Source organism: Mustela putorius, unplaced genomic scaffold, assembly GCF_011764305.1.
Source record: "Mustela putorius furo isolate JIRA1106 unplaced genomic scaffold, ASM1176430v1.1 tig00000929_pilon_pilon_pilon, whole genome shotgun sequence".
NCBI lineage: Eukaryota > Metazoa > Chordata > Mammalia > Carnivora > Mustelidae > Mustela > Mustela putorius.
Genome location: NW_025421520.1, coordinates 1505187 through 1530895, shown reverse-complemented (window position 1 = coordinate 1530895; position 25709 = coordinate 1505187). Strand labels below are relative to the sequence as shown.

The following is a 25709-nucleotide window of genomic DNA, read 5'->3' as shown; positions in this document are numbered from 1 at the left end:
ATAGATTATTAAAGATAATGTTTAAACTCCAGTTTTGGATCACCTCTGGGTTTGTTTCTGTTGTTTGTCCTTCTGATTTTTAGTTCTTGTCTTTTGCCTGGTTATTTTGGTTGAATACTGTGAGTTTATATGGCAAAACAAAAAGCAAAAGAGCTCTCTTTTTGGAAAGTTTTACATTTTCTTTTGGCAGGCAACAGGAAGAAGGACAAATCACCTTTAATTAATACAGGGTTTAGCTGGTTTGCAGCCCTTCTTCAGTCCTTGTCAGGGTCAGTCTGTTTCCAGTACATTTACAATGGAGCCTTTAGGTCCCTGTTCCAACCAGAAGGCTGGGATGCTACCAAGACTTTCTCCTCAGTGAACAACTGAATGAATAAAAATAAATGTTTTGAAAACTCATGGGACCATATAGGTTTTTAATGAAATGCTCTTAGAATCATCGTAATGCAAAGGTTTCCAAACTAGGTTTAGGCTCAGGGGTTCGTTTGCTGTGATCACTTGAAACTTGTGAGCCCTGATCGGTGTTCTGCCATCCTAGGATTGTGTGTGTGCACGTGTGCATTTCAAGCCTGGCAGGTGACACGCCTGGAAGACAGGAAATGGTGTCATGGGGCAGGATGAGTGCTGGCCTTAGTGTTGCACTTGGCTTTGAGTTCTGACTCTCGTACGTGTTCCGGCATCACTTTATTTTTGTGGAGATTTCAGCTTCTGCATTGTAAAACTGGCAGGAGTCGTCATCGAGGATGATTGTGTGGTGTCTCTCTTCGGGCCTGCGCACAGTAGGCTTTCAAACAGTGGGAGCTGCTTTGGTTACAACAATGTGAAGAATAAATTATTTCTGCTAGGTCACTGAACATTTTAAGAGAGTTTTAACCAAAACTGGAGTTTTCTGCTTTTAGATAAGAAAAGTGGCTTTTAAAATTGATGTTTGGGTTGTCGGTATTCTTTTTCTATTTCAAACTATAGCTGTCATTATAAGGCTTAGTGTGCTGGTGGGATTGTGAAATGGTGTAGCCACTTGGAAAACAGTCTGGCTGTTCCTCCCGTGTTATTCTGCTCCTGCACATATGCCCAAGAGAAATGAAAACTTGTGTCCACACAAAACTTTTACGTGAATGCCCACAACAGCATTGTTCGTAGTAGCCCCGAGTGGAAACAGCCCAAATGTCATCAGGCAGCAAATGGATAAGCGAACTGTGAGCCACCCTGTGGCGAAATATCAATTGGCCGTGAAAAGTCGTGCAGTATTGATAAGTGATACAACATGTGTGAACCTTGAAAATACTGTGCCAGGTGAAAAAAGTCAGACACAAAAGGCCACATATTACAGGATTCCATTATGTCCAGAATAGGCATTCCCATACAGACAGAAATTTGATTGGTGGTTGCCGGGGGTTGGGGAGCTAGGGCAGGGGTTGAGGACTGAGTGCTAATCGGTCCAGGGTTTGGAGTGTGTGCTGAAAAGTATTCTAGAATCAGATTGTGGTGACACTTGAATTTTGAATATTTTAAAAATCGGTGAATGGTACGCTTGAAAGACTGAATTTTGTGGTGTGTAAATTCTATAGCTGTTTGGTTGGTTTTTTGTTTTTTTAAGTCTTTGCTAGCTAAATACCATTTCACTAAGACCCCATTATTCCTTCCTCCCTCTGGTACGCAGGAGGAAAGGCGAAGACTGAAGAACGCGGTGATCATACAGTCATTTATACGAGGCTGCAGAGACCGGAGGCAGCAAGTAAGTTTGCTTTTAAGCTGAGGAAGAATTAGGCACACCAGAGCTCATTTTAGATAAGGCCTTGAGCCTTGGAAATGGACTCCACTCTGTGGGTATTTTAGTACACGTGTGTAATGAAAATCAATGTGGATAATAGTGTTTTCCCCAATAATTAATTTTAGTAGTTTATATTTACGTAAAGATTTATAGAGTGGGGAGTTCTGAGGTGATTTTTGTTAAGTAACAATATAGAAACAGGGTGTGGCTAAAGATGGGAGTGTTGAAGGGCCTCTGGGGGCTGAAAGGTCCTCATTCCAGTCCCAGTTTTCTGGGTTTCAGGTCACCTTTTTGCAAGAACTGCACGGCAGTACACCCAGACGAGACCCCCCCGCCCATCCCTCCCTGTCCCTCTCCCCTTCCCCCACCCCTCTCCGCACTGCAGCCCCCACCCCCGGGCACACTTGGGCCGCTGCCCTAACCCTAACCGCTGCGGCTGCACACCTGGCCCACGAGCCCATGCTTTGCCTTGCCCCCAGCACGCCCTCCGGAGAAGCGCCTTCGATCGCTGCGCCAGTGCCTCACAGCCGGGGGGCACTTTCTCCGTCGCCAGTGGGCCCAACCTTACCCTCCTGGTGAGGCAGCTGCTGTTTTTCTACAAGCAGAGCGAAGACTCAAAACGTCTGGTGAGTGCCGGCTCCACGTCACGCAGCCTCGGTCGCGGGCTTCCCAGCATTCTGTTTCTAATGGGGTCGGACGGGCTCCGGTGTGTGTTTGCGAGGCTAGATCACCAGAGATAACCTTGTGCACCTTATGATTAATTATGGTATTTCTCGCGTATTTTTACTACGAATTGCTGATTTTTGCAAACGAGCTGTTTTATTTCAGATTTAGATGAGTTTTAAGTGTACTTTGTTTTAGTAATACATTTAGTGACTTAGCTTTATACTGATGTGTTGTGTTAACGCAGAAAATCTGGGTCGTGTGGTCTACACTACAAAATAAATCCTGATCGAGAAGATTCACGTTTTATCATGTCTCGATTCAGTGTCTGTTCAGCACTTGCAGAAGTTTGGAGTGTTACTGTGCTGTAACGATGGGCTTCGCGCGGACTGAGGTGACTGTGTGTGTTGTGTTTCAGATATGGATGTATCAGAACTTGATCAAACACAGCTCTCTGTTTGTCCAGCAGTTGGACGGGTCCGAGAGACTCACGTGTCTGTTTCAGATAAAGAGGCTGATGAGCCTCGGCTGCAGGTAAACCCCGTCAAGGCATGCGGTGAGCGAGAGTTGCCCGTAGGGCTTTAGGACGACCTCTGCCATCCGGTGCGTGAACATCTCTGTTCTGTTCTGTTTTACAGGTTACTGCAAAGCTGTAGCGATGACAGTTTGAATGTCGCACTTCCGATGAGGATGCTTGAGGTGTTTTCGTCTGAGAATACGTACTTGCCTGTTTTGCAAGACGCTAGCTATGTGGCGTCCGTCATTGAACAGATCTTGCACTACATGATTCAGAATGGTAGGTGGCGGCAGGGCCAGGGCAGGGCCGGCGGGGTGCCCTGTAGAGCTTGCGTGCCTGCTCCGAGCACCAGGAGTGACGGCGACAGGGCCCCACTGACGAGGGGAGCGCCGACACTCGTCCTCCACCCTAAACCTCTGGACGCGCGCTCCGCTCTCTAACACCTCCTGTGACTGAAAGTGAAGCAAGTGGATGCTGGCGTCCAGAAACCTGTGGGGCCGCGCTGACGTGCGCCTGCGGCAGCCGATCCCCCTACAGCGGGGCCAGCATCCGCGTCCCCAGCTGGCAGGGGCAGTGGTGCCGCAGGACCGAGGGACAGGTCAGTCTCAGGAGGAAATTCCGGTCTTCATCTCAGTCCGGCAGAGGAGATGAAGACACCGGGTCTGAGATCTCTTTCTGACTGGGTCACGCTGTGACGCGTTGACGCTCTCCCGGTCATGGCTGCGTTGTATTAAGCCATAATAACCGAGATCCGAAATTCCTCCGAGGACACGGTGGTAACTGAAACAGAGAGGGCTTCTGACACTTTCATGATGAATTAAGCAGTGTGAGACCAACACTTAAAAATCTGACTCCCAGTGGTCTCACAGCTAGGAAGACAAACACTTCAGGGCTTGGACTTGAGAAGGACTAGCATTAAAAAATAGGTACGTTATCGGTCAGAAGACGTGCTGTAGGTGGTTCTGGAAGGTAGGAGTTACTGGTAAAACCGTAAATCAATGTCTTTTTGTTCCCCAGAGCTGATGGACTAATCTAGGCTAAACCTAGCTAATTCAGTCCTCAGTACTGAAACTGTAAAAATCAGATTCGCATACATCTCAATCTTGGCGTTCGGCTTCGGTTTAAAAAAAAAAAAAAGATCAAGTGGTGCCGGGGTGGCTCAGTTGTTAAGCATCTGCCTTCGGCTCAGGTCATGATGCCAGGGTCCTGGGTTCAAGTCCTGCATCGGGCTCCCTGCTCAGTGGGGAGTCTGCTTCTCTGCCCTTCTGGCTGACATGTACATGTGTGTGCGTGTGCTCTCTTTCTCTCTCTCTCCCTCAAATAAATAAAATCTTAAAAGAAAAAGAAAGAAACCTCCTTAGTTTGTTGAAAAATTAGGGAGCCAACTGAAAGTAAATTGAAATTTGTGGGCTTTGATCTTTTAAAAAAAGTGATGGGGGATGCCTGGGTGGCTCAGTTGGTTAAGCAGCTGCCTTCGGCTCAGATCATGATCCTAGCGTCCTGGGATCGAGTCCCACATAGGGCTCCTTGCTTGGCGGGGAGCCTGCTTCCCCTCTGCCTCTGCCTGCCTCTCTGTCTGCCTGTGCTTGCTCTTGCTTCTCGCTCTATGACAAATAAATAAATAAAATCTTTTAGAAAAATAAAAAATAAAAATTTAAAAAGTGATGGTGATTGAAATCATCCCTTGTGTTGGCTGATGCCTGACTGCGTGTATTGATTCAGGCTGAGCAGTCCGTGAGAGTTTTTACTTTTATTGTTTTCTAAAAGTTTAAAGAATATAACTAAGAAATGCATTATTTTGCAGTGCATCTAGAAGTAGAAAGTGTGTCACAATCTTGCGGTGAAACTGCCGCTTCTGGCACCTTCCGTGGGGACATGTGATGCCATTGGGTGATTCCATAGCTCTGTGCAGTACTCAGGGCCCCTCGGGGCAAGTGTGGTCACTGTCCGTCGCATGCTCTGTTACTGTCGATGGTGCTCCCTGTGCTGTGCTTTCCGTCCCTGTGACTTAGTGACGTCACTGGGAGTTTGTTGCTCTGAATTCTGCTCACCGGTTTCTCCCGGCAGTAGGAGTCTGTGACATTTGGCACTGTTTCCTATTCACAGTGTGTGTTGTCCTACGGATGTGCATGCCTTAGGGAGTGCGGCTGGCCTTCAGACTCTAGTCATCCTGTCAAGGGATCTGTTTAGTACATAGATTGGTGTTGGCGTGTTAATGGTATAATATTTTAAAAAATCCTCGATGTACTCCCTATGCTGTCCTTTTTTTGCTTGTTTTGTTTTCTTGTTTTAATCTCCACGACTTAACTTATTTTACGGCTGGAAGTTTGTGCCTCTTGATCCCGCTCGTCTGTCCCGCCCTCTTCCGTCTTCTCGGGCTCCCGGCCAAAGAGCTTTCAAGCTTCCCTGCTGGGTTTCGCTGGAGATGAGAATGCACGAGGTCAGGGTTGGAGTTACAGAGCGGGTGTGAGGACAGAGCACTGAGGAGTCCGTGTTTCGTGGTCAGGACTCCAGGGGAGATCGTGGTGTCTGTCTGCTTGGCTGGGGCCCCCAGCTGTGGGGCAGCCATCAGGTGGATTGGGGTAGAAGCCGGCCTTGTGGTGGTGGCAGGGTTCACCTGAAGCAGGACAAAGGGGACGGAAGTGTATTGTGTCCACTGCAGGGAACAGAGGCTGGGCTGTCTGCCTCCAGGCTGTGCGTGGGGCAGTGTGCAAAGGAGCAAAGTGAGGTGGTCTGGGACATACAGAATTTTCTCCCTTCTTGGTAACTGGGCCTGACTGTAAGCAGCCCACTGGTCCATTAAGGCCTGCAGATACCTCGAGGTGGGTCTCCTGATGGGCCTGACCATGTTCACCCAGGGCTTTGTGCCCTGATCAACTTCCCCTTGCTCAAGCCTGTTGCCTAAAAGTGGCCTCTGCATAAATTTCTGTAGGACTGTTTTCACAAAGTGAAGCAAGTGAATTGTGTATTTCATGTGCGCTACCAGATGTGACAGTAGTGAGAAATGTACCAACGACACCTGGAGATTCCTCTTACCCTTTGTAAAAGGAGGCGGATGTATTTAAAAGACTAGGATTTGGGTCACCGGCGAGGCCAGAGTTGATGCTTACTGCACACCTGCAAGCCCGTCAGACGCTTAGTGAGGTCAGGAAGGGTGTTGCTTCAGCTTGAACTCCCGGTGCCCATACTGTGGTCTCCAAAGCCATCATCTCCTCTAAAAGGCACTGAGGAACTCGCCAGAGCAGGGCTGGCGGTGGCGGGTCCTGGCTTCTGGTCCGCAGATGAGGACAGGCGTTCTGGCGGTGCTCTCCATGAGTGGGAGAGCTCAGGGCCTGCCTGCCAAGCCCACCCTGTTGCCCAAAGACAGGATGGTGTGAGAGTCCATGAAGATTACCGCTATGGCAGATGCTTCCGTGTGCCCATATCCAGGAGCTCAGCGTGCTCAGGAAAACCACAGAGCCGGTTAAATTCTTCCATCACAATACCTGGGCCTTACTGGGATCCTGATTCAAGCAAACCAGTTAAATGAAATTTATTGCAAGCAGAGTTGGAGACTTAAACACTGACTAGATGCAAGGAATTATTAATTTATTTTAGCTGTCATATGGCATTTTTATGAAAAATAAAGTCCTTTGATGACACACTGAAATAATTTTATTTTAGATTTGCTTCCCAGTGAATGGAGGAGTGGGTGATGGGCAGATGGAGCTTATATACCTTTTCAGACCACATACGTATTTAACTTTTTATTAATAAAAATGTTGAAGGGAGAGGTGTTTGGGTGGCTCAGTGGGTTAAGCCTCTGCCTTCGGCTCAGGTCATGATCTCAGGGTCCTGGGATCGAGCCCCACATCGGGCTCTCTGCTCGGCGGGGAGCCTGCTTCCTCCTCTCTCTCTGCCTGCCTCTCTGCCTGCTTGTGATCTGTCTGTCAAATAAATAAATAAAATCTTAAAAAAAAAAACAACAAAAAAAAAGTGGAAGGGAGTCCCGGCTGGCCCAGTGGGTGGAGCGTACAACTCTCCATCTCGGCGTCATGAGTCCGAGTCCCACACTGAGTGCAGAGATTACTTTAAAAAATTAATAAACTTTAAAAATAGGGGCCATTGTCTGTTTAACTAGTAACATTTAATGAAAAAGGAAAGTTGAAGAAGAATTAAATTTGGACCCATGCAGATTTATAAAAAGCATTTTAAAATTGACCCATTTTTTTTTCTCATTATGATTAAGGTGCCAAATTTTAAGTATGTGTTTTTCCTTTCTTTTAGGGTATTATAGATCTCTCTATTTGTTAATTAACAACAAGCTTCCATCAAGTATTGAATATTCTGATTTATCTCGAGTTCCTATAGCAAACATTTTGCTAGAGAATGTTCTGAAACCATTGCACTTTACTTACAACTCCTGTCCAGAAGGTGCAAGGTAAGAATGGGGTAATTGATTTTGTAAGTTCACAGGTTCTGTATCTAACAGTAACTTTTACACAGATGCTATTTTACATAAAGACTTCAAAGTCAGATTTTTACTGTATTAGTGTGACTCGGTTTAAAGAAAAAGTTGACTATTTCTGTTTGGCCTGTACGCTAATATAAATTTATGATTCTGATCATCTGGTTATTTTCTTGTCTTCTAGTAGCTGTTGAAAGATAGGAAAACGGGCGCCTGGGTGGCTCAGTGGGTTAAGCCGCTGCCTTCAGCTCAGGTCATGATCTCAGGCTCCTGGGATCGAGTCCCGCATCGGGCTCTCTGCTCGGCAGGGAGCCTGCTTCCCTCTCTCTCTCTCTGTCTGCCTCTCCGTCTACTTGTGATTTCTCTCTGTCAAATAAATAAATAAAATCTTTTAAATAAATAAATAAATAAATAAATAAATAAATAAGATAGGAAAACATGGCAAAACTTTCCTCAATAGGAAAGGCACAAAATCAGTTAATTTCAAAGCAATTTAGTTGATATTGTATGCTTAGCTTCCATTAATTTTGAAAAGAATATTTTTTGCATGTTAATTGTAATCAGTGATTTTGTAAACAATATGCTTCGATAAAAGCTTCCACTCTTCTTTTCAGACAGCAAGTGTTCAGCGCCTTCACTGAGGAGCTTTTGGCAGCACCTTTCACAGATCAGATTTTCCATTTCATCATTCCAGCCTTAGCGGACACGCACGCTGCTTTCCCGTACGAGCTCTTCCTGAATGCACTGTTGTTACTGGAGAGCAGGTGCTCCAAGACAAGCAGTGGGGCACCGTGGCTCTTCTTCTTTGTCTTAACGGTTGGCGAGCATTACCTGGGTATGAGATACAAGATGTGTTTTGCCTGAACACGCACGTGTGGTACTAGCAGGTGCAAGTCCGGAGACGGGACGCCAGGGGCTGGTGTGCCGTGTCAGGGTGGCCTCTGCAGGGGGAGCGTATTTGCTGAAGGTCTGTGTCCTAGCCGGTGTCCCTGGGGAGAGTTTCTAGGCACGTAGTCCCAATTCAGGGGTGCCTGGCTGGCTCCTATCAGTGGAGCATGTGATTCTTGATCTCAGGTTGTGAGTTTGAGCCCCACCTTGGGTAGACATTACTTTAAGTAAGAAAAAAGGGGGCCTGATTCAGATATGTTACAAGGCCACACAGATTAGAACATTTTTAAAGTTGAATGGGCGAACTGTGAGTGCAGGGTTGTTGTCCCCATTCATGCCAAACTTCCGATGTGTGCGCATTCTAGAATTACAGCATCTTTCTCTGATGTGTTGACACATACATGTGTGCGTGGATTACGGTAATTTTGATAAGAAGTTGTGGTCAGAAATGTCTCTCTGAATATAAGAAAAGTGATACCCAAGTTTTCTAATCCGATATTACGACCGACTGTCTTACAAAGGGACCCTCTCCGAGGAAGGACTGCTGGTGTATTTGAGGGTGCTCCAGACCTTTCTGTCTCAGCTCCCAGTTTCACCTGCCAGCGCGAGCTGTCCGGACTCGGCCAGCGACTCGGAAGATGAGGTTGAAGAGGCAGACAAGCAGCCAAGCGCCCCGGTGAGCTCCTGAGGGCCGGGGCCAGCGAACGGATTACACTTCACCCCACTCCTCATCTGGGGGTCGGACGTTGTGTCCGTCCTTAGTTTCAACTATACAAGTAGCGCCTCAAAGGGTTCTTGTTATAAAGCATTCAGACCGCAGACGAGGTTGCTCCGTGGCCGCTCTGCTCTTCCCGCACGTGCCCCTCTTCGCGACCTGGGGTTGGGCCTCTCTTCCACACCTTCTCCTACCCAAGTGTATGTGGGTCACGTGGTTATGTGGGTTTTCATGCACGGCAGGCCACGCTGTATAGTAATTTAACTGTTACTTGGGAAATTTTCCTCCAAGTGAAATTGTTGGGTTTAAAGGCTAATAACAAGTTCCTAGTTCTCAGGAAGGGCACTTACTGAATAACAAGCATTGTTCTATTTTTAAGAATTTTTTTTATAGCAGCTTTATGGCGATACACTTTACCATAAAATTCGCCCTTGTAAAGTGGTGTCCAGCTGAGTGATCTCTCAGCATACTTCCCTCCCTGCAGCCTCCCCCATGCGGGGAGAGCGTTGTCTGCACAGAGACCCTCGGCAGTCAGCAGCCACACACACCCGCCCCTTCTCCCGGCCTCAAAGGGAGAAAAAGCTAAGTTCTTCCTTACCCGATCTTGTGGACACCAAGTAATGTCTCCTGTTACTTTTCAGCAGTTTTGTAGATGACAGGTGTTATGATGTATTTGAAAACGAATTTTGAGTTTATTGTTGTGTATAATCTCTGCACCCGTTGTCCCATTTCTTACCCAGCATGGTTTGCTATTTTCAAGGGATAAAAAGCTTTGCATTATACACACATAATTTCCGTGATATTATCTGCTGCTTTTTCTCTTAATTACACAATTGAAATGTCTTGAGGTTCAGATATCATGGGTTTAAAAATTTTTTTGTTAGGAAATTTCCCATTGATTAATACTAAGTCCAGTCCCAGGAGGACTACACTCTAGAGGGCTCAGGTTTTCCAGGGGAAGTAAATCTTTAGGATCTTGCAAAGTGAAAGGATGTGTTAGTACTACGCCCTCCAGTACAGATAGCTTTATTAGCAGAGATGGAAAAGGAACGATAAGAAAAACCAGATGAGGCCTTGCCCCTTACAGCCAGAGGGAGGGCTGATCACAAAAGGGCAAAACTGAGGGTTTTTGGTGGAAGCTGGAAGTCTTGCATCTTTCAGAGTTCAGAACTGCACCCAAAAATGGGACTCTTTTGTATCGTTAAAAAACAAGACAAAGTGGGATTCTGTAGATGGAATGTAGATTAAAGTGTTTTTAGCAGACACTTCTGAAATACGGAATAGCTCTCTGGAGAAGCTGTGACATGAAAATGGTTGTACACAGTATGGTTGGTGTCCACGTGGAGATGAGGCGGCCCCCACTGGAGAGATGTTCGGGAGTCCCAGACAGGAGCCGAGTAGGAGACACGGGAACAGAGGGAACACTCGGGCTCGCGGGCTTGTGGCTACACTTCTCTAACATAGGGAAGGGACACCTTATCTCTGTTTATCTTATCTTTCTCTTTCCCTTCCCCCGTGTTCACCTGTTTTGTTTCTTAAATCCCACATAGGAGTGAAGTCACATGCCATAAGACACTCAACTCTAGGAAACGAAACTGAGGGTTGCCGGAGGGGCGGGGGGGGGGGCTGGGGTGACGGGGGAGGAGCATGGAGGGGGGCCCGGGATAGCGTGAGCGATGGCTGTGCTGTAGGACGAGGAGTCACAGACCTGTGCCCCCGAAACCAGTAACACCCTGTGTGTTAACTAAATTCAATTTAAATTAAAAATTTTTCTAAAGCCCGTAAGACTATGGATGCATATGACATAAAACTTCTCTTTCGAAGTTTCTAAGTGTAAGGCTTTGGTGTGTGAGCCGTCTCCTGGGCTGGGCATCCCACAAAGCCGTTGAAGTTTTTTTGACAAACTGCAAAACAAAAGAAGTGCAACTTAATTTTGTTACTTATAGTTGTAGGAAATTTTACTCCACTTTATTTTTCTCCCTTAATATACAAGGGATTTAAGGTCTGTGTTACTACAGGTATGTGACTTGATGCCTTTGCTTCTCTTTTTTTCTCTTCATTATTTCCCCGCAATGTTTGTTACGTCTCTTTTCCTGTCCACATTTGGGTTCAGAACCAGTGACCCAGCTGTAGGCCAGGTACTCAACAGATTTGACTTGAAATCTTTATTTTTTGGTCAGATCTTTTTGTCCATTGCTTATATATTGCCTTTTCTTTCCTATGATCATTATGTAGAATCTAATTTGATTGAATGAGATTTTTCCAGAGTCAGATTTCACTGTTTTTAAACACTTAGGTCTCTGTGTAATTTAAGTATGACACTACAAAAGTAGTACCCGTGCATGTTACTTATGGATTCAAGTTTGGCAGGTAGAATTTATTACTTTCATCTAAAGCAGTGTTTTATTTTGTACATGATTGTCGATGACATAACTCCTATCCATGCAAGTTTCCAGGCAGGGTCGTCAGTAGCACCCAGTGTTGTGCGTGTATTTTCATACTCACGAACACTTGAGTATGCGTGCACATATATGAGAAAAGCATGTGTCTTTGGTGAATTCCCCATATAGATGAATACACAGCAGCTTAGTTCAGGTTTTGCTCAGTGAATCAGATCCTTAGAGAAAGTAAGATATAAAATGTATCTTACTTGATTTTTTAAAAAATATTTAATATTCTATTTTTGCTTAACTGTCGTCTCCCAGATAGCTTCCAATGGAAATTCTGCTAGACGGTAATATATTCTCACACATGTATGCTTAGTACAGTGGTATCTAAAATATGAAATTAATTTTTCCTGAAATGTCAGTACTGAAATATTGTCCTATCAGGAGGCAAACACTGAGTATGTACAGGTCCTGTGTTGTTACGCTGGGTATAATTGGTGCCTAATACAGACGACGACTGTGGGTGGAACTTAGAAAGTTTCCTAGTGCCTTAATGGCTGTGCTCGCTGTGATGTGGGCCACTTTTAGATCAGGCCTGTTTTGTGTTCTCGGGGGAGTGGAGTCCGACCCCTGCGCAGCGTAGCGGGTCCTTGCCGCCCAACCGTCGTGAACTCAGAGCAGCTTGCCCGCTGTGTTTAGGAGGACGGCCGGCTGTCGGTGCCCTACATCACCGAGGAGTGTCTCAAGAAGCTGGACACGAAGCAGCAGACCAGCACCCTGTTGGCCCTGGTGTGGAGGGACTCCGCCAGCGAGGAGGCCTTCACCTTGATGGCGTCCATTGGCCACACGCTCATGGTGCAGCACCGGATGGCGGTGCCCAGAGTCAGGCAAGTGGTGCGGGGCCGCAAGAGCAGCGGTGTGCGCCGCGGCGGCGGCCTGGGCTGCTGCTTCCCCCCGGGGCGCGATGGAGGAGGTTCCCGCGGTGCCGCCGTGCATGGAGAACGACCGCTGGTCTTTCTTTTCTAAACCAGCCGGTCCTGTTCGCCTCCACTTCCCTGGCCTGTCGTGTAGTAAATGAAACGAGCGCGTTTCCCTAGCGGGCCGAGAGCGGGCTGCGGTTGAGGCCTGGCCCCTCTCCGAGTGCGGGACCCAGCCTGCCTCCCGGAGCCCGCGTGTCCCCGGATGTGGCGCTCCCGCGGCGTGCCCGGCGTCGGGCCGCCCTGGGCAGCTGTGCAGCGGGCCCGTGAGGGGACAGGCCCGGGTCAGGATGAGGCCCGTGTGCTGACGTAAGTAAGTGGGACCGCAGCGTTGAACGGTTTTGCTGTCATTGGAGCGCTGGCTCCGTGGTGTCCAGAGAACGTGGCAGGTACCTCACAGCGCACGCTGCAGGGGTCATGGGCTTTGAGGGGGAGCAGGGACGGACGGTCGCAGGCGACCTGCTGAAAGCCTCCGTCTCCCCACACTGGGGCCCGCTCTGCATCCGACCGTTGAGGTCACCCGAAGAGCTCTCTGCTGTTTCTATAAAGTGCCTTCCTGTGGCGTGGAAAGAGCTGGTGTCTTGATTAGGAAAGCAGCCTGCCTGGACGGGCCACACGCTGAGGACACACCACCGGCCGAGCCTGCCTTGGACGCCGCACGCAGCCCGGCGGCCCGCGCTGTCCCTGCGCCCTGGTGTTTGCTGCCCCTGGAGGACGTGAGGCGGCAGGGGACGCGCTCCCTCCGCGGGGACCTGGCTCTCTGTGGGCTGATTGCGGCAGGGCGAGACGTTAGATCTCGGGAGCAGAGCAGCTCGGCCAGGACCGGGCTTTGATGGCGGTGCGGAGTCGGCGCCGCAGGCTGTAACCCCTGCAGCTCAGCGCGTCGCTGCCTGGTCTGGGCTTCACCAGTGAGCGGCTTCCGAAGGGTGTTTAGTGGGGAAAGGAGCTTTATGTGGAGCCTTGGTTTTACGACTACTGCACCTGTTTCCTCTAAGAAACTACTCCAGGAATTTCATTTATGGTTTAAATACATCAGCTTTTAAGTACCTGAATGTTTCCCAGAACTCGTGAAAGCAGGTAGACTTCCTTAACTACGCTCGATTTTCACTGCTTTCAGGTTTTTGGTGTTTTTTTTAAGGTATTTAAAAGATGATTAATAAATTCAGGGCCGATGATGCCCTGTCAGCACCTCTGAGCCCATGCGAGTCCCTCTTTCGTGGTTGGGATCTGCAGTTTTGATTTCTTCTTTCTGTTCTTCTGCTTCTGCTGCTGCTGCTTCTGCGGCTCTTCAGATTTGTGCATTTGCTCTAGCGGTGGGAGGGGCAGAGGGAGAGAATCTTACATGGGCTTTACACCGAGCGCAGGGACCGACTCGACTGGGGACTCAGTCGCAGGACCCTGGGACCATGACCTGAGCCAAAATCTAGAGTCAGACGCTCAACGGACCGAGCCCCCCAGGTGCCCTGCAGTTTTCATTCCTGTCTAACATTCATTGTCAGGATGTATAAAGGAACAGGAAGACCCTTTGTACACTGATGTGGGAAGATTTCCAAGGTACATGTTTACCTGTAAAAAGGAAACTACGGTACAAAGTGGATAATAACTTACTTTTGTGTCAGAATGGTGAGAAAAGTGGGAATGTATGTTTGTATTTGCATAAAACATATTGGACACATACGCAGGAAAGTCATAGAGCTGGTTATTTACATGTCTGTGCTGGGCAAGTCAAGAGTGGAGGAGAATGTGGACTTCTCACTGTACTTTTTTTTAACGATTTTTATTTATTTATTAGAGCGAGAGCACACGTGCGCACATGAGTGAGGGTGCGGGCAGAGGGAGAATTTCACTCCCCGCGGAGCAGGGAGCCTGATGTGGGGCTCAGTCCTAGGACCCCAGGATCATGACCTGAGCTGAAGGCAGACGCTCAACTGACTGGCTACCCAGGCGCCCTTTAGTGTGTGGTCTTTGATAGGTTTTGAGTTTCAGATTATGGGAATTACTTAAATATCAGAAAAGTAATAAATGAATTGCCAGCTCCTTTTATGGGAGAAAATTCATAAATCTTGCCATTGGACTTGGGACTCTGAATAAATATTTAGATATAAAATTTATTTTTTCCTTAAGAAAATATATTCACTATCTTTACTATGAATACTGTGGTTGCATTGTGAGAGGGAACACAAGAAGGCAGTATCCCAGTGTCCAGAGAACTAAACCCAGAGAGATGGGCACTTATGTGGACACGCGGGCAGCCCGCGTGCGGTGCTGAGCATTGACCCTGGCTGACTTGGACTCTGCGCTGGCAGGCGAGGCGTTAGTGTGTCATCAGGCGGCTTTGTGCTGCTGGGAAGTGTTCCGCGTAGAGCTGAGGACTGTGCCCTTCTGTGTGCCCTCCCTTTGGCCACGCCTCATCCTGCCCTGCCTGGGGGGTGGGGGGTGTGGCACCCCCAGGGCATCCCACAAGCCCAGCCCTCTGTGGCCTTCTGCACAGCTGCCCTTCCTCACACCCCCTCCCCTGCTACCTTTGCAGACACTGTTCTCACGGCTTTCCCTTTGCTGTTGCTCTCTTCTCGGTCTGTGTCAGTGCTTCCTCAGCTTTGACTTCCTTTCCCTTTAGTTTCTTCATTTTTTTCCTACTCAGTCGGTTTTCTGGACGACAGGCTCCAGCCACTTTCTGGAGCTCCAGACTCCTGTTAGCAGTTTAATGGGCTGTACCGAGACCCCTACCCGCTCCGTGAGATTGAGTTCAGCACATTCCGACAAAACCTGGGGTTACACTAGGGGAGCCACTAGCAAAACGTGGCTACTTCACTTGAAGTTAATTAAAGTGAAAGTGTAAACCCAGTTCCTTGGCCACGTAGCTCGGCACCTTTCAAGTGCGTGGTGGCCACGTATGGCTGGCCAGTGCCCTGTTAGCTAGCACAGCACAGACCACTCCCAGCGCCACAGAAAGTCTGCTGGACGCACTGGCTGGGGAGCGCGGGCTTGCGGTCACTCCTTCCGTGGTGATGGTGCAGACACAGTCCGTCGCCGGGACGCGTGCGTGTACGTGCTTGCGCTCTGCTTTCCGGGCTGAACGGTCAGAAACGTGACCCGGCTGCTGTCCTCCTCACATACCTGCGAGTGCGTCCCCTTAGCTTTCAGGAGAAGACTCGGGTTCCTCAGTCACTGCCAGGCTGTGTCCCCCTCACTGATCAAGTGTCCGGTCACCTCTGCCCCCGCCACGCTCGCGCTGGCTCTCTGCCTCCCCTGTGCTCCAGGCCGGGCCCCTTGGCCTCTGCTAGACTCTGTCCAAAATGCTTCTTTCCTGGCTCAGTCGTCTGTGAGATTCACACTGAGGTTATCCTGTCAGAGGCCTTCCTGAGTCACACACTGAGATGTCGCCTGTAATTCCACTTCCCGTGGCGTTTTCATTTTATGGCAGGCGCTTCCTGGGAGGGCTGGCTCAGGAGTGGGGCTCACAGCCCCGCGGCCGCTCGGACGTGTTCCTGGTCCTCAGCTCTGCTGTTGCACACTCTTCTAGAACCTCTGAAATGGAATTTTTGAAAGTAATGTTTTGGGCATCACAAAGGTTCCTATTATCTTCATGTGGTTTTCTTGAAAGTACATCCACTCACAAGGCCTCACAGGTCAGCTTTATTGCAACATGTGCTGCATTTCTCTACCAAAAACCGATAGAATGAGCCAGCTTAATTGTTTTATGTTATGAATCACGATTTAGACAGCTGTTTGTCTGGAAGCGCATGGCTGTTGTCCTGTCTTCTGAGCGCGGCCGCGTGCTTTCTTCAGCCCTGGCTCACGGTCCTGTCCGGGATAGCCTGAGGTAGCATGAGTGTGCCCGTGACATTAGTGGGGAAGCACAGATCTGTGTCTTGTTGTATATTGCAGATTATACCACTCCTGTTTTTGTAAACAAGTTTTTATAGTTTCTTCTGAAAGTATTGAAGCTGGATCCCTACAGAGAGAAATTTACTTTTTGCCTATGATTTTATGCTAGCTTTTTTCATCAGTGTTACTTTCAGTCCAATCAATACATTTAATTTGCTTTTGACTCATGTTAGAATTTTCTATAATAGAGACTAAATAAGATCTGTGAGCTTTTAAACATTTCAGTACATCATGATTTTATTATTAAATCTATTTTGAAGTCACATAGATTCTAAACTAATTGATAATCATTATTGTTAGACACATCAAATTAGTAAGTGGTCTTGATTTGGTCAGACTTTGCAGTAGGTGAGTTTTGAAACTTCTGAGAATTTTGTAAACGTTTATGAGTGACAGCTGCTGCGCAGGAGGCACAGGTAGACTTGGAAGCAGCACACGTGTACCTGTACTCATCTGCTTAGGTGTCCTTTTTAACAGTAGCCTTCAGGACTGGCGAGGAAAGCGTCCACATAATGAACGCTGCTTTCCCCGTTCCAGGGACACTGTAGTACGAGGGAAAGTTCAGTTTTCAAGTCTGTTCATTTTTAATTTTATTTTTTTTAAAGATTTAATTTATTGGAGAGAGAGAGCGTGCATGAGAGGGGAGAGGTCAGAGGGAGGAGCAGGCTCCGCGCTGCGCAGGGAGCCCGACGCCGGACTCCGTCCCAGGACCCCGGGATCATGACCAGAGGTGCAGGCAGACGCTGAACCCACTGAGCCCCCTGGTGCCCTAACTCTGCTCATTTTTAGATCAAAGATGTCAAGACAAAGGGCACTGTCTCTGGAACCTGGTTGTGGCTTTGACACCAGAACGCTGAGTGAACAGAGCTGTTTCTGGAGCTTCTCTGGGTTCTCAGTGGGTCTGTGAAGAGATATTGTTTGGCAAGTTGCTGCAAACTGAACTATGTCTTAAATTTTTTTAATAATAAAGGATATTTATATCACAACCCAAGCCAAAAGTTGGGAGCTCAGCCGACTGTGCCACCCAGGCACCCCTAAACATCTACCCTTCATCCACAGAGATTTTTAGTCTTTTTAATCGAATTCATACTATACAGGAGGGTTTTTAAAAACCTTTAGAATCTACTTTTAGGGCGCCTGGGTGGCTCAGTGGGTTAAGCCTCTGCCTTCGGCTCAGGTCATGATCTCAGGGTCCTGGGATCGAGTCCCGCATCGGGCTCTTTGCTCAGCAGGGAGCCTGCTTCCTTCTCTCTCTCTGCCTGCCTCTCAGTGTACTTGTAATTTCTCTCTGTCAAATAAATAAATAAATTCTTAAAAAAAAAAAAAAGAATCTACTTTTAGATCTGAATTCTGTTTGAGATACTAGTTAAGCCTTAAAAAACATGTCTTTCGGACACATGGGTGGCTCAGTGGGTTAAGCTTCTGTCTTCTGCTCAGGTCATGATCCCAGGATCCTGGGATCGAGCCCTGCATCGGGCTCTCTGCTTGGCGGGGAGCCTGCTTCCCCCTCTCCCACTCCCCCTGCTTTTGTTCCCTCTCTCACTGTGTTTCTGTCAAATAAATAAATCTTTAAACACACACACACACACACGTTCTTATGTGTTTGTTTCAAGAATGGTTACTTAAAATTCCTATTTAAAAAGTTTTAAATGTAGAAAAATAATACTATTAGTACCATAAAATGTTGCAACACATTAGTGTAATCTGTACCCAGAGGATGAGCACACTCAGCCTGCGCTTTTCCGCAGCCTATCTCTTCCTCGTGGGGTGGAGCTCACGGCCACGGCTCAGGACTGCCGAGCTCTGGATCAGCGCCTGCGGCCTGCTCGTCTCGTGGGGCCAGAACGTTTCCCATGTGCCCCAGTGGGCAGCCTGGAGCCAGAAGTATGCTCTTTGTGGGCTTAATACAGACATTTTCTGAATCATACACGCTCTTCAGTTTATAGCTTGCTTGAATTTGGAAGAAATATATTGAATGAATATCTACTTATTCTCACTTATTTTTCTCCATTCCCTTTCCAGGCTTCTCTACAGTTTAGCCTTTAATGCCAGGTTTCTGAGACACCTGTGGTTTCTCATCTCTTCCATGACAACACGGATGATCACAGGGTACGTGTCACACGGACTTACAAACTGAGCTTATGTACATGGAAAGTGGCGACCTAAGTAAAAAATATTTTAAGATGGTGTTTTAAAGTACTACTTATTGTATGTAAGAAAAATTCTAGATGGTCTCAATTTCATAAAAAGAAATTAAAGCCCATTTTTATACATGTTTATCCATATACATTAAAAATATGGCTTTATGTGACAGTAAATTTGTTTTTAATGCTGTATTCTTTTTAAAAACATGTGACTTTCAAATGTTTTGATAGTGAAAACACAGAGTTGAAGCAAATTTAACCCATTACAGACATTAAAACATATTAAATGTTTTAGAAGTTGGTTTTTAAAACTTTTTATTTATGTAATTTGACTTTTTTTTTTTAAAGATTTTATTTATTTGACAGAGAGATCACAAGCAGGCAGAGAGGCAGGCAGAGAGAGGGGGGGGGGGAAGCAGGCTCCCCGCTGAGCAGAGAGCCCGATGCGGGACTCGATCCCAGGACCCTGGGATCATGACCCGAGCCGAAGGCAGCAGCTTAACCCACTGAGTCCACCAGGTGCCCTTGTAATTTGACTTTTCTTATATGAATCATTATGTAACTTGAAGTCTGGAATCTTTAATATACATATTTTAATTGAATGTGTACTAAACAGAATTTAATATTCAGACTTGCTTTGTGGTGAGCTGACCTAGCCTAGTGCCTCGCTGACTCTGTCCTCTGTCAGGAGTCCAAGGGAACTCCTCTCTGCTGTAACAGGAAAAGACGAGCGTGACGCTCAGGTCACCAGAGACGGAACTGGCAAAGTGCCGCTGGCTGTGCCAGTAACTGCGGTGGCCTGCTGCCTGTCCCTGAAGGAAGGCACCTGGCAGTGTTGGGGCAAGAGTTGGGAAGGGAGTGTCCTTCAGTGTCTCTCTGCCGCCCCCTCCCCTCTGCCTCTCCGCACTCCGTCCCTCCCTCCCTGTCTTTCCTGACAGGCCGTGGAAGACTTTCTGGGGTAGGAGGGTGGGCTGTCCCACCTGTGAGCTCAGCCGGCTGGGTCTGCGGCATGTGGTGTCAGACCGGGACGTCAGGAAGGACGCCTGCGCCGGACGCTTTGTCTCAGGCTCGCTGCTGTGCGGTGGGAGCCGGGCTTCAGGTCACTGACCTACACAGGCTCGTAATAAAAGGGACTGTCGGTTTATGAATAGCATCGCTTTGAGAGACGTGCCTGGTTTTCTTCATTTAATGTCCTTGCCTCCAAAGTGAGTGATGACGCCACAGCAGCTGCGGGCGCTTGTGAAGGGGAAACAAGAGGCAGAGGCGGCAGGGATTGGAAAGAGGCCTGCAGCGCCTTCATGTCCGGAATGTTCTTTTACAGCCTTCGTTCTCAAGTTACAATGTAAAGGTTTTGTGTATGTTCTGTTAGTTTTTCTGGTGGTTTTCTGACACTTATGACCATGCCAGTCTTGGCCGGTGACAGGTTTGTTTAGTGGAAAAGATCAGGGATCACTGGACAGGAAATGATCGCTGGCCTCGGAGTGCTTCCACGCCGCGGTGCAGCCCCGCCGCGGCTCGGCCTGCTGACGGCCTGTGGATGGCGTCGGTCTCTTGGTGAGGAGCTGGGGCCGCGGAGGGTGAAGGACAAATGAGGTGTTATTGTTACAGTAAACCGTCAGAACCGCTCTATACGCTTGTAAAGTCATGCAGAATCTTTAAAACTCATCATATCTTAAAAACCAATTTGAGAATTTGGGTTTCAGCTTACTGGTTTGATTAAAGTCCCTCAAGAAACTTACAATGGGATATATATTAGGATTGTGTTACTACCATGGGAGTTTCTTGAGTTTACTCTTGGAATATGATTTAAAAATTGAAATGGGGACGCCTGGGTGGCTCAGTTGGTTAAGCTGCTGCCTTCAGAGGGTCCTGATTCCAGGGTCCTGAGATCGAGCCCCACATCAGGCTCCCTGCTCAGCAGATAGCCTGCTTCTCTCTCTCCCCCTCTCCCTGATGCTCGCTTACTTGTGCTGGCTCTCTAGCTCTAATAAACAAAAAAAAATATTAAAAAAAAAGAAACAGGGACACCTGGGTGGCTCAGTGGGTTAAGCCGCTGCCTTCGGCTCAGGTCATGATCTCAGGGTCCTGGGATCGAGCCCCGCATCGGGCTCTCTGCTCAGCAGGGAGCCTGCTTCCCTTCCTCTCTGCCTGCCTCTCTGCCTACTTGTAATCTCTGTCTGTCAAATAAAATAAGTAAAATCTTTAAAAAAAAAAAAAAAAGAAAGAAACAAAAATTGAAATACCTGATTTTTCTGAAATTGGCATTGAGTTAATTTGGAAATCGTTTCCTAACAAGAGTCCCAGTGGGATGTGTAAGTTCCAGCGAGCATAGTGGTCATCACAGGAGCAGGAGAAGATGGGGTTTCCTTGCTAACCTGGCGACGTGCTGGTGGCCTGAGCTGGAAGCCCGGCATCCTGACGACGGGCAGGAGCATGTGGGCTCCTGGCTCGTCTTTGCCATTGGACCTCCCGCCACCAAAGCCCCGCCCGAGCCGGCTTGGGGCCTGCTTGGCTTGGGCTCTGTGCAGACTGTTCTGACTGTGAATTGCCCGTTTCTTGCCCCACCGACACGAGCAGTAAGTTGTGGTTACAGTGGTCACAGTAGACAGACTTCATTCTCGGTAAGAGCATGAGACAGCGACTCGTGTAGAAGAGACTCCCGTGGGAAGGGCTGCGGTGGCCTTCGGGCGGGGGCGCTGTGTCTGGAGGCAGGGGGTTACCTGCGGTCTCAGGGCTGCTCCCATGCCAGCCAACTCTCCAGGCTCTCAATCCGTGGCTTTTCCATTATGGTAAATTATAGACTTTTTATTTGCTCAGAAGTCTTTGAGATTGACCTGTGTTCAGAGGAGTATTTGGGTCAGTATTTACGGCAGAAAGTGTGACCCGCAGGGAATCGAGAAACATGTGCTTCCCTCGTGTCCCTGCTGGAGGAGACCACAGGCACGCGTCCGGCCCTCCTTGCCGGTCACGTGTTCTGTCGTCTAAGAGAAAACGATTCCTTCCTTTTGTTTACCTCATGGGATAAGCTCATGCTGAATAATTGTCCTCGTCGTAGGGACCCGAGTGCGAGAGCGCTGCACACGCCGACGCGTCTGGGCCCAGCTACTGGGTGTGCTCGAGTGCCGGGGTGACCACTGGGGGCTGGCATGTCACTCTTCTGTAACTTGACCTGCACCGTGTCCCCCCGAATAGCATTCGCTTGTCACGGTCCTCTGTTGTCTGTGTGGTTCTGTGAGGGAACCGAGAGGTGCCAACCATTTCTACTAGTATCAGGGGAACGTGACATTAAACTGGTTTTCCTCTGTCCGTCGGCAGTTCATCGTGTGAGGGCCCAGTTCGAGTTGGTGGGGAGTCACTCAGGAGGGGCAGGAGGGCTCCTGCCCGCTCCGGTCTGGTTGGTTCGATGGGAGCCCCCACACCTCTTTTATCCTAACATAAAGACCCTTTTTCTGTCAGCCTGGCTTGGCCATGAGGTAGGACGGTTGTACCTTGTCCCTTTTTATGTGTCTTCCCTGCGTTTTTATTTTGGACAGATTGCTTCCGTCAGCCAGTGCCCAGGGCCGGGCTGCACGTTCAGGGTCAGGACACACAGGAAGTCGGTCAGATGACGGTTCTTCTCTGTGACAGCAGAGTTCAGGCTGCATGTCAGAGCCCCTGTCCTCATGGACCTGTTGGTGGCAGTGCTCTTCTTTGAAGGGCCCCGTGGAGCCCTAAAGCTCCGGGTGGCTCAGGCTAGTGCACCAAAGCCCCACAAGAGTGAAAGGACATTTGCCTGGCCTCACTTCTGCCTTGCTCTCTCACGTAACTCTTGGCAGTCGTGGGCAACCTCTTGGTAATTTGTGGATCCTTACTCCGTCGTATCGCATCTAATACAGGTCCGTGGTTGTGTAGAACTAGATCTCCGCAGTATGAAGATCAAACAGCGATCTTGCCCACGTTTGCTGGCGCGGGACTGATAGGACCTGCTGTAGGGGACCCTGGGGCTTTATAGATTGGAAAGAGCCGGTGAACCTCTGTCACTGAGTGTTCAACAGGACAAGGAACCACATTTCCCCAAGGGGGAGGGGGAACAGGTTCTGCGTGGAGAAGTAAGTTTAATAGCTCAGAGCTCCTGACACATGAGAGAGACGACAGGGCTCTCTGAAGATCGCCTTACTTTCGAGCTGCCCTAGGATGTGCCAGGACTCCTGGGAAACGCGGGAGCGGTAACGAGCTGGTAGGTAAGTGTGGCTAACCGGAACAAAGCCAGTGCGCCGAGGGGGTCTCTGTTCCTGAAGCATTTATCAGGGGCCACACTCAGCAGTTTTCAACGGTCCTAAACGTTAGCCACTGGGTAGGTGTTTCGTGAGAGCAGCACGAGAGCAGATACCTTGTTGGATACGTGAAGCAGGGACGAGGAGGGGTAGTTTGAACCCAGAAAGTAGTGGCGTTACTTGCTGTAACCGTCTGTCTGGGGGCCACTGGCACTCTCAGTAATGGCTTTTGTCTGGTGATCACAGTAGTGGGGGCAGGAGTTGAGAGTGCTGGCTTGGGGTCCTGCTCTCTAGTTTGAGCAGTTTATGAACCAACATTGTTAGAAGGACTTTACCTTCCCTTTAAGTAGTTCAGTTGCTGATAGGAATGTTATTTTCCCTGCTGATTTTTGCCTGGTGTCGTGTCTTAATTCATTCGCAAATTGGAACTAACCTTAAAATCTTTTTTTGTTCTTGCTGCCTTCTCAAGGTCTATGGTGCCGCTGCTGCAGGTGATCTCCAGGGGCGCCCCCATGTCTTTGGACGACTCCAGTCGGATCATACCTCTCTTCTACCTGTTTAGCTCTCTGTTCAGTCACTCGCTAATTTCCATACATGACAACGAATTCTTTGGAGATCCCATAGAAGGTGAGAGTTCAGAAGAATCCGTTTTTTGCTGGCTTCATGGCCTGTCCGTTTTCATAGGTGATAGAAAAGTTTTAAGTCTCTTAAGTCTTTCATTGTATTAAGAAATGAGAAAGAAAGAAAAAAAGTCAAGTATGATAGAACATTGGATTATGTTTTCCAGTTGTAGGTCAAAGACAATCATCAATGATGCCTTTTACTCTGGAAGAGCTGATAATGTTGTCTCGCTGCCTTCGAGATGCCTGCCTAGGGATCATCAAGTTGGCTTATCCAGAAACAAAGCCGGAAGTTCGAGAAGAATATATTACCGCATTTCAGAGTATCGGAGTTACAACCAGTTCTGAAATGCAGCAGTGCATACAGATGGAGCAGAAACGATGGGTTCAGTTATTTAAGGTAAGCTGTACGTGGGGTTTGTGTTTGTGTGTGTGCTTACCGAGGTCAAGTAATGTACAAATGTGTTCTGACGACTCATTTCATAAGAAGTACAGGTTTGTTTTCAGCATAATTTTTAATTTGCAAAACTTTTTAAAATGAAAAGTCATTTTCATTTCACTTTTGCCTTCTTTGAAACCCTTGTTTTTACATTATCACGTGAGTCTTTAAAGTTGCTTTAAGTGTGAGTAACGATGAATCATAAATAAAATTTTTTTTTTAAGATTTTGTTTTTTTTAAATTTATTTGACAGAGAGAGACACAGTGAGAGAGGGAACACAAGCTGGGGGAGTGGGAGAGGGAGAAGCAGGCCTCCTGCGGAGTAGGGAGCCCAACGCGGAGCTCCATCCCAGGACCCAGGGATCGTGACCTGAGCTGAAGGCAGACGCTTAACGACTGAGCCACCCAGGCGCCCCATAAATAAAATTTTTAAATATTTTCATTTTTCACTAAACGATCTCTTACAGATTGTATTTCTTTAATCTTTTCAGAAATTGATTAACAAAGGTAGGGGATAAGGTCATTAATGTAATGCAAGTGGCATATAAATTATTTAAAAATATCTTCATTTTTAACCATGCAGAAAGAGGAGTTATGAGTGGCTGTGGCTGGTGCACTGGCGGGAAGTCCCCACCGCTGAGAATGTAACGGTGCGGTAGAAAAAAGGAAAAGAAAAAGGTGCTTGACTGGCCATGAAATTTCTGCAGCAAACACATCTAGTCAGCTAAAATCGCTCATTAAAGGAGTGGGAGCAGAAGAAGTGCATTTTCCAAATTGAATGCTGGATTTACAGTCCGTTTAATACCCGCGACCCCTAGCACACTAATGTGCAGCTCGAGTCATCAGCTGTCCCTTCAGGTCCTTTATCACTGCTTTTGTCAAGCTATCTATTTAATTGAAAGAAGTTAATTGAATGAAAATGATCAACTAAGCTTGTATTAATATTGCTAATGGAACTTTCTTCTTGGCCATGTTTGGAGAAAGATGTCAAGCTAGACTTTAGGAAAGGCCCATTAATGCTTGCACTTAACCTGATGGGCTAATTAAGGACTGCTTATTCATCCGACGAGTGCACGGTAGTCTCTGTCCGGCCCGTTCTGCCTGATTTTACAACACATTTCACTTAGGAGCGTGAGCATTAGTAGCAGCGAGAGTAACTGATAATGTTTTGATTGCACTGAACACAGTCCTAATGCATCATTGAATTTATAATTTGTGCGGATTGATGTAATATATGTTTGCACAATTTATTTTAATTACCTAGCCCTATATTCCCAAGAAAACTTTAAAGGGCATGTGTTGAACCCTTAATATATCCATTCTTAAAGGTTGACAACTTTGCGACTTTTCTAAGTTAAAAATAAGCTACCTAACCTATTTCAAACTTAGAATTCTTAGGTACACTTGGCTGGATATGTGTATTATGGTAGCATATGTGTTTTTCTTCAAGTATTAAACTCTGGGATCTTTGTTAATAAGGCTTTCCATTATGTAGGATATCAGGTTTTGTGCACAGTGTCAGATAATCTCGTTATTTTATAGCGCCTATCGAGAATTTCATGATTTTCATATGACGGGCTTCTCTTTAGGACCGAGAAACCTCAGGATTGAATAATGCTACAGAATGGGGGCACCCGGGGGGCTCCGTGGGGTAGGCCTCTGCCTTCGGCTCGGGTCATGATCTCAGGGTCCTGGGATCGAGCCCCGCGTCGGGCTCTCTGCTCAGCGGGGAGCCTGCTTCCCGCTCTCTCTCTGCCTGCCTCTCTGCCTACTTGTGATCTCTGTCTGTCAAATAAATAAAATAAAATAAAAATAATACTATAGAAGATACTTTCCCTGGGCCCTGCTTTGTTTTGCTTCAACATTAAAGCAAAAATATTATAGTGAATTTTTTCTTATGCCTCAAAATGACTCATTACCACTTGATTAAGGATTAAAGGTTTTAGGAATTAAGGAAAAGTTCTACTTTTTTGGTAAGGAATTGATTTAGGTTTGAAATT

General features: G+C 47.5%; 1 protein-coding gene across 6 annotated transcripts in view; it reads left to right on the top strand.

The window, feature by feature from the left end:
- UBE3C (ubiquitin protein ligase E3C) overlaps window positions 1-25709 on the top strand; it is a 110543-nt gene that overhangs the window by 25182 nt on the left and 59652 nt on the right. For 5 of the 6 annotated variants that reach the window (XM_045086278.1, XM_045086280.1, XM_045086276.1 and 2 more), the window contains 11 exons: window positions 1661-1735; window positions 2251-2397; window positions 2853-2968; window positions 3073-3230; window positions 7218-7371; window positions 8013-8233; window positions 8808-8962; window positions 12088-12275; window positions 18276-18362; window positions 23120-23277; window positions 23438-23670. In XM_045086278.1, coding sequence (XP_044942213.1) covers window positions 1661-1735; window positions 2251-2397; window positions 2853-2968; window positions 3073-3230; window positions 7218-7371; window positions 8013-8233; window positions 8808-8962; window positions 12088-12275; window positions 18276-18362; window positions 23120-23277; window positions 23438-23670 — 1692 coding nt within the window. The remainder of the gene's footprint in view (window positions 1-1660; window positions 1736-2250; window positions 2398-2852; window positions 2969-3072; window positions 3231-7217; window positions 7372-8012; window positions 8234-8807; window positions 8963-12087; window positions 12276-18275; window positions 18363-23119; window positions 23278-23437; window positions 23671-25709) is intronic. The other variant, XM_045086277.1, reaches the window with a different exon arrangement.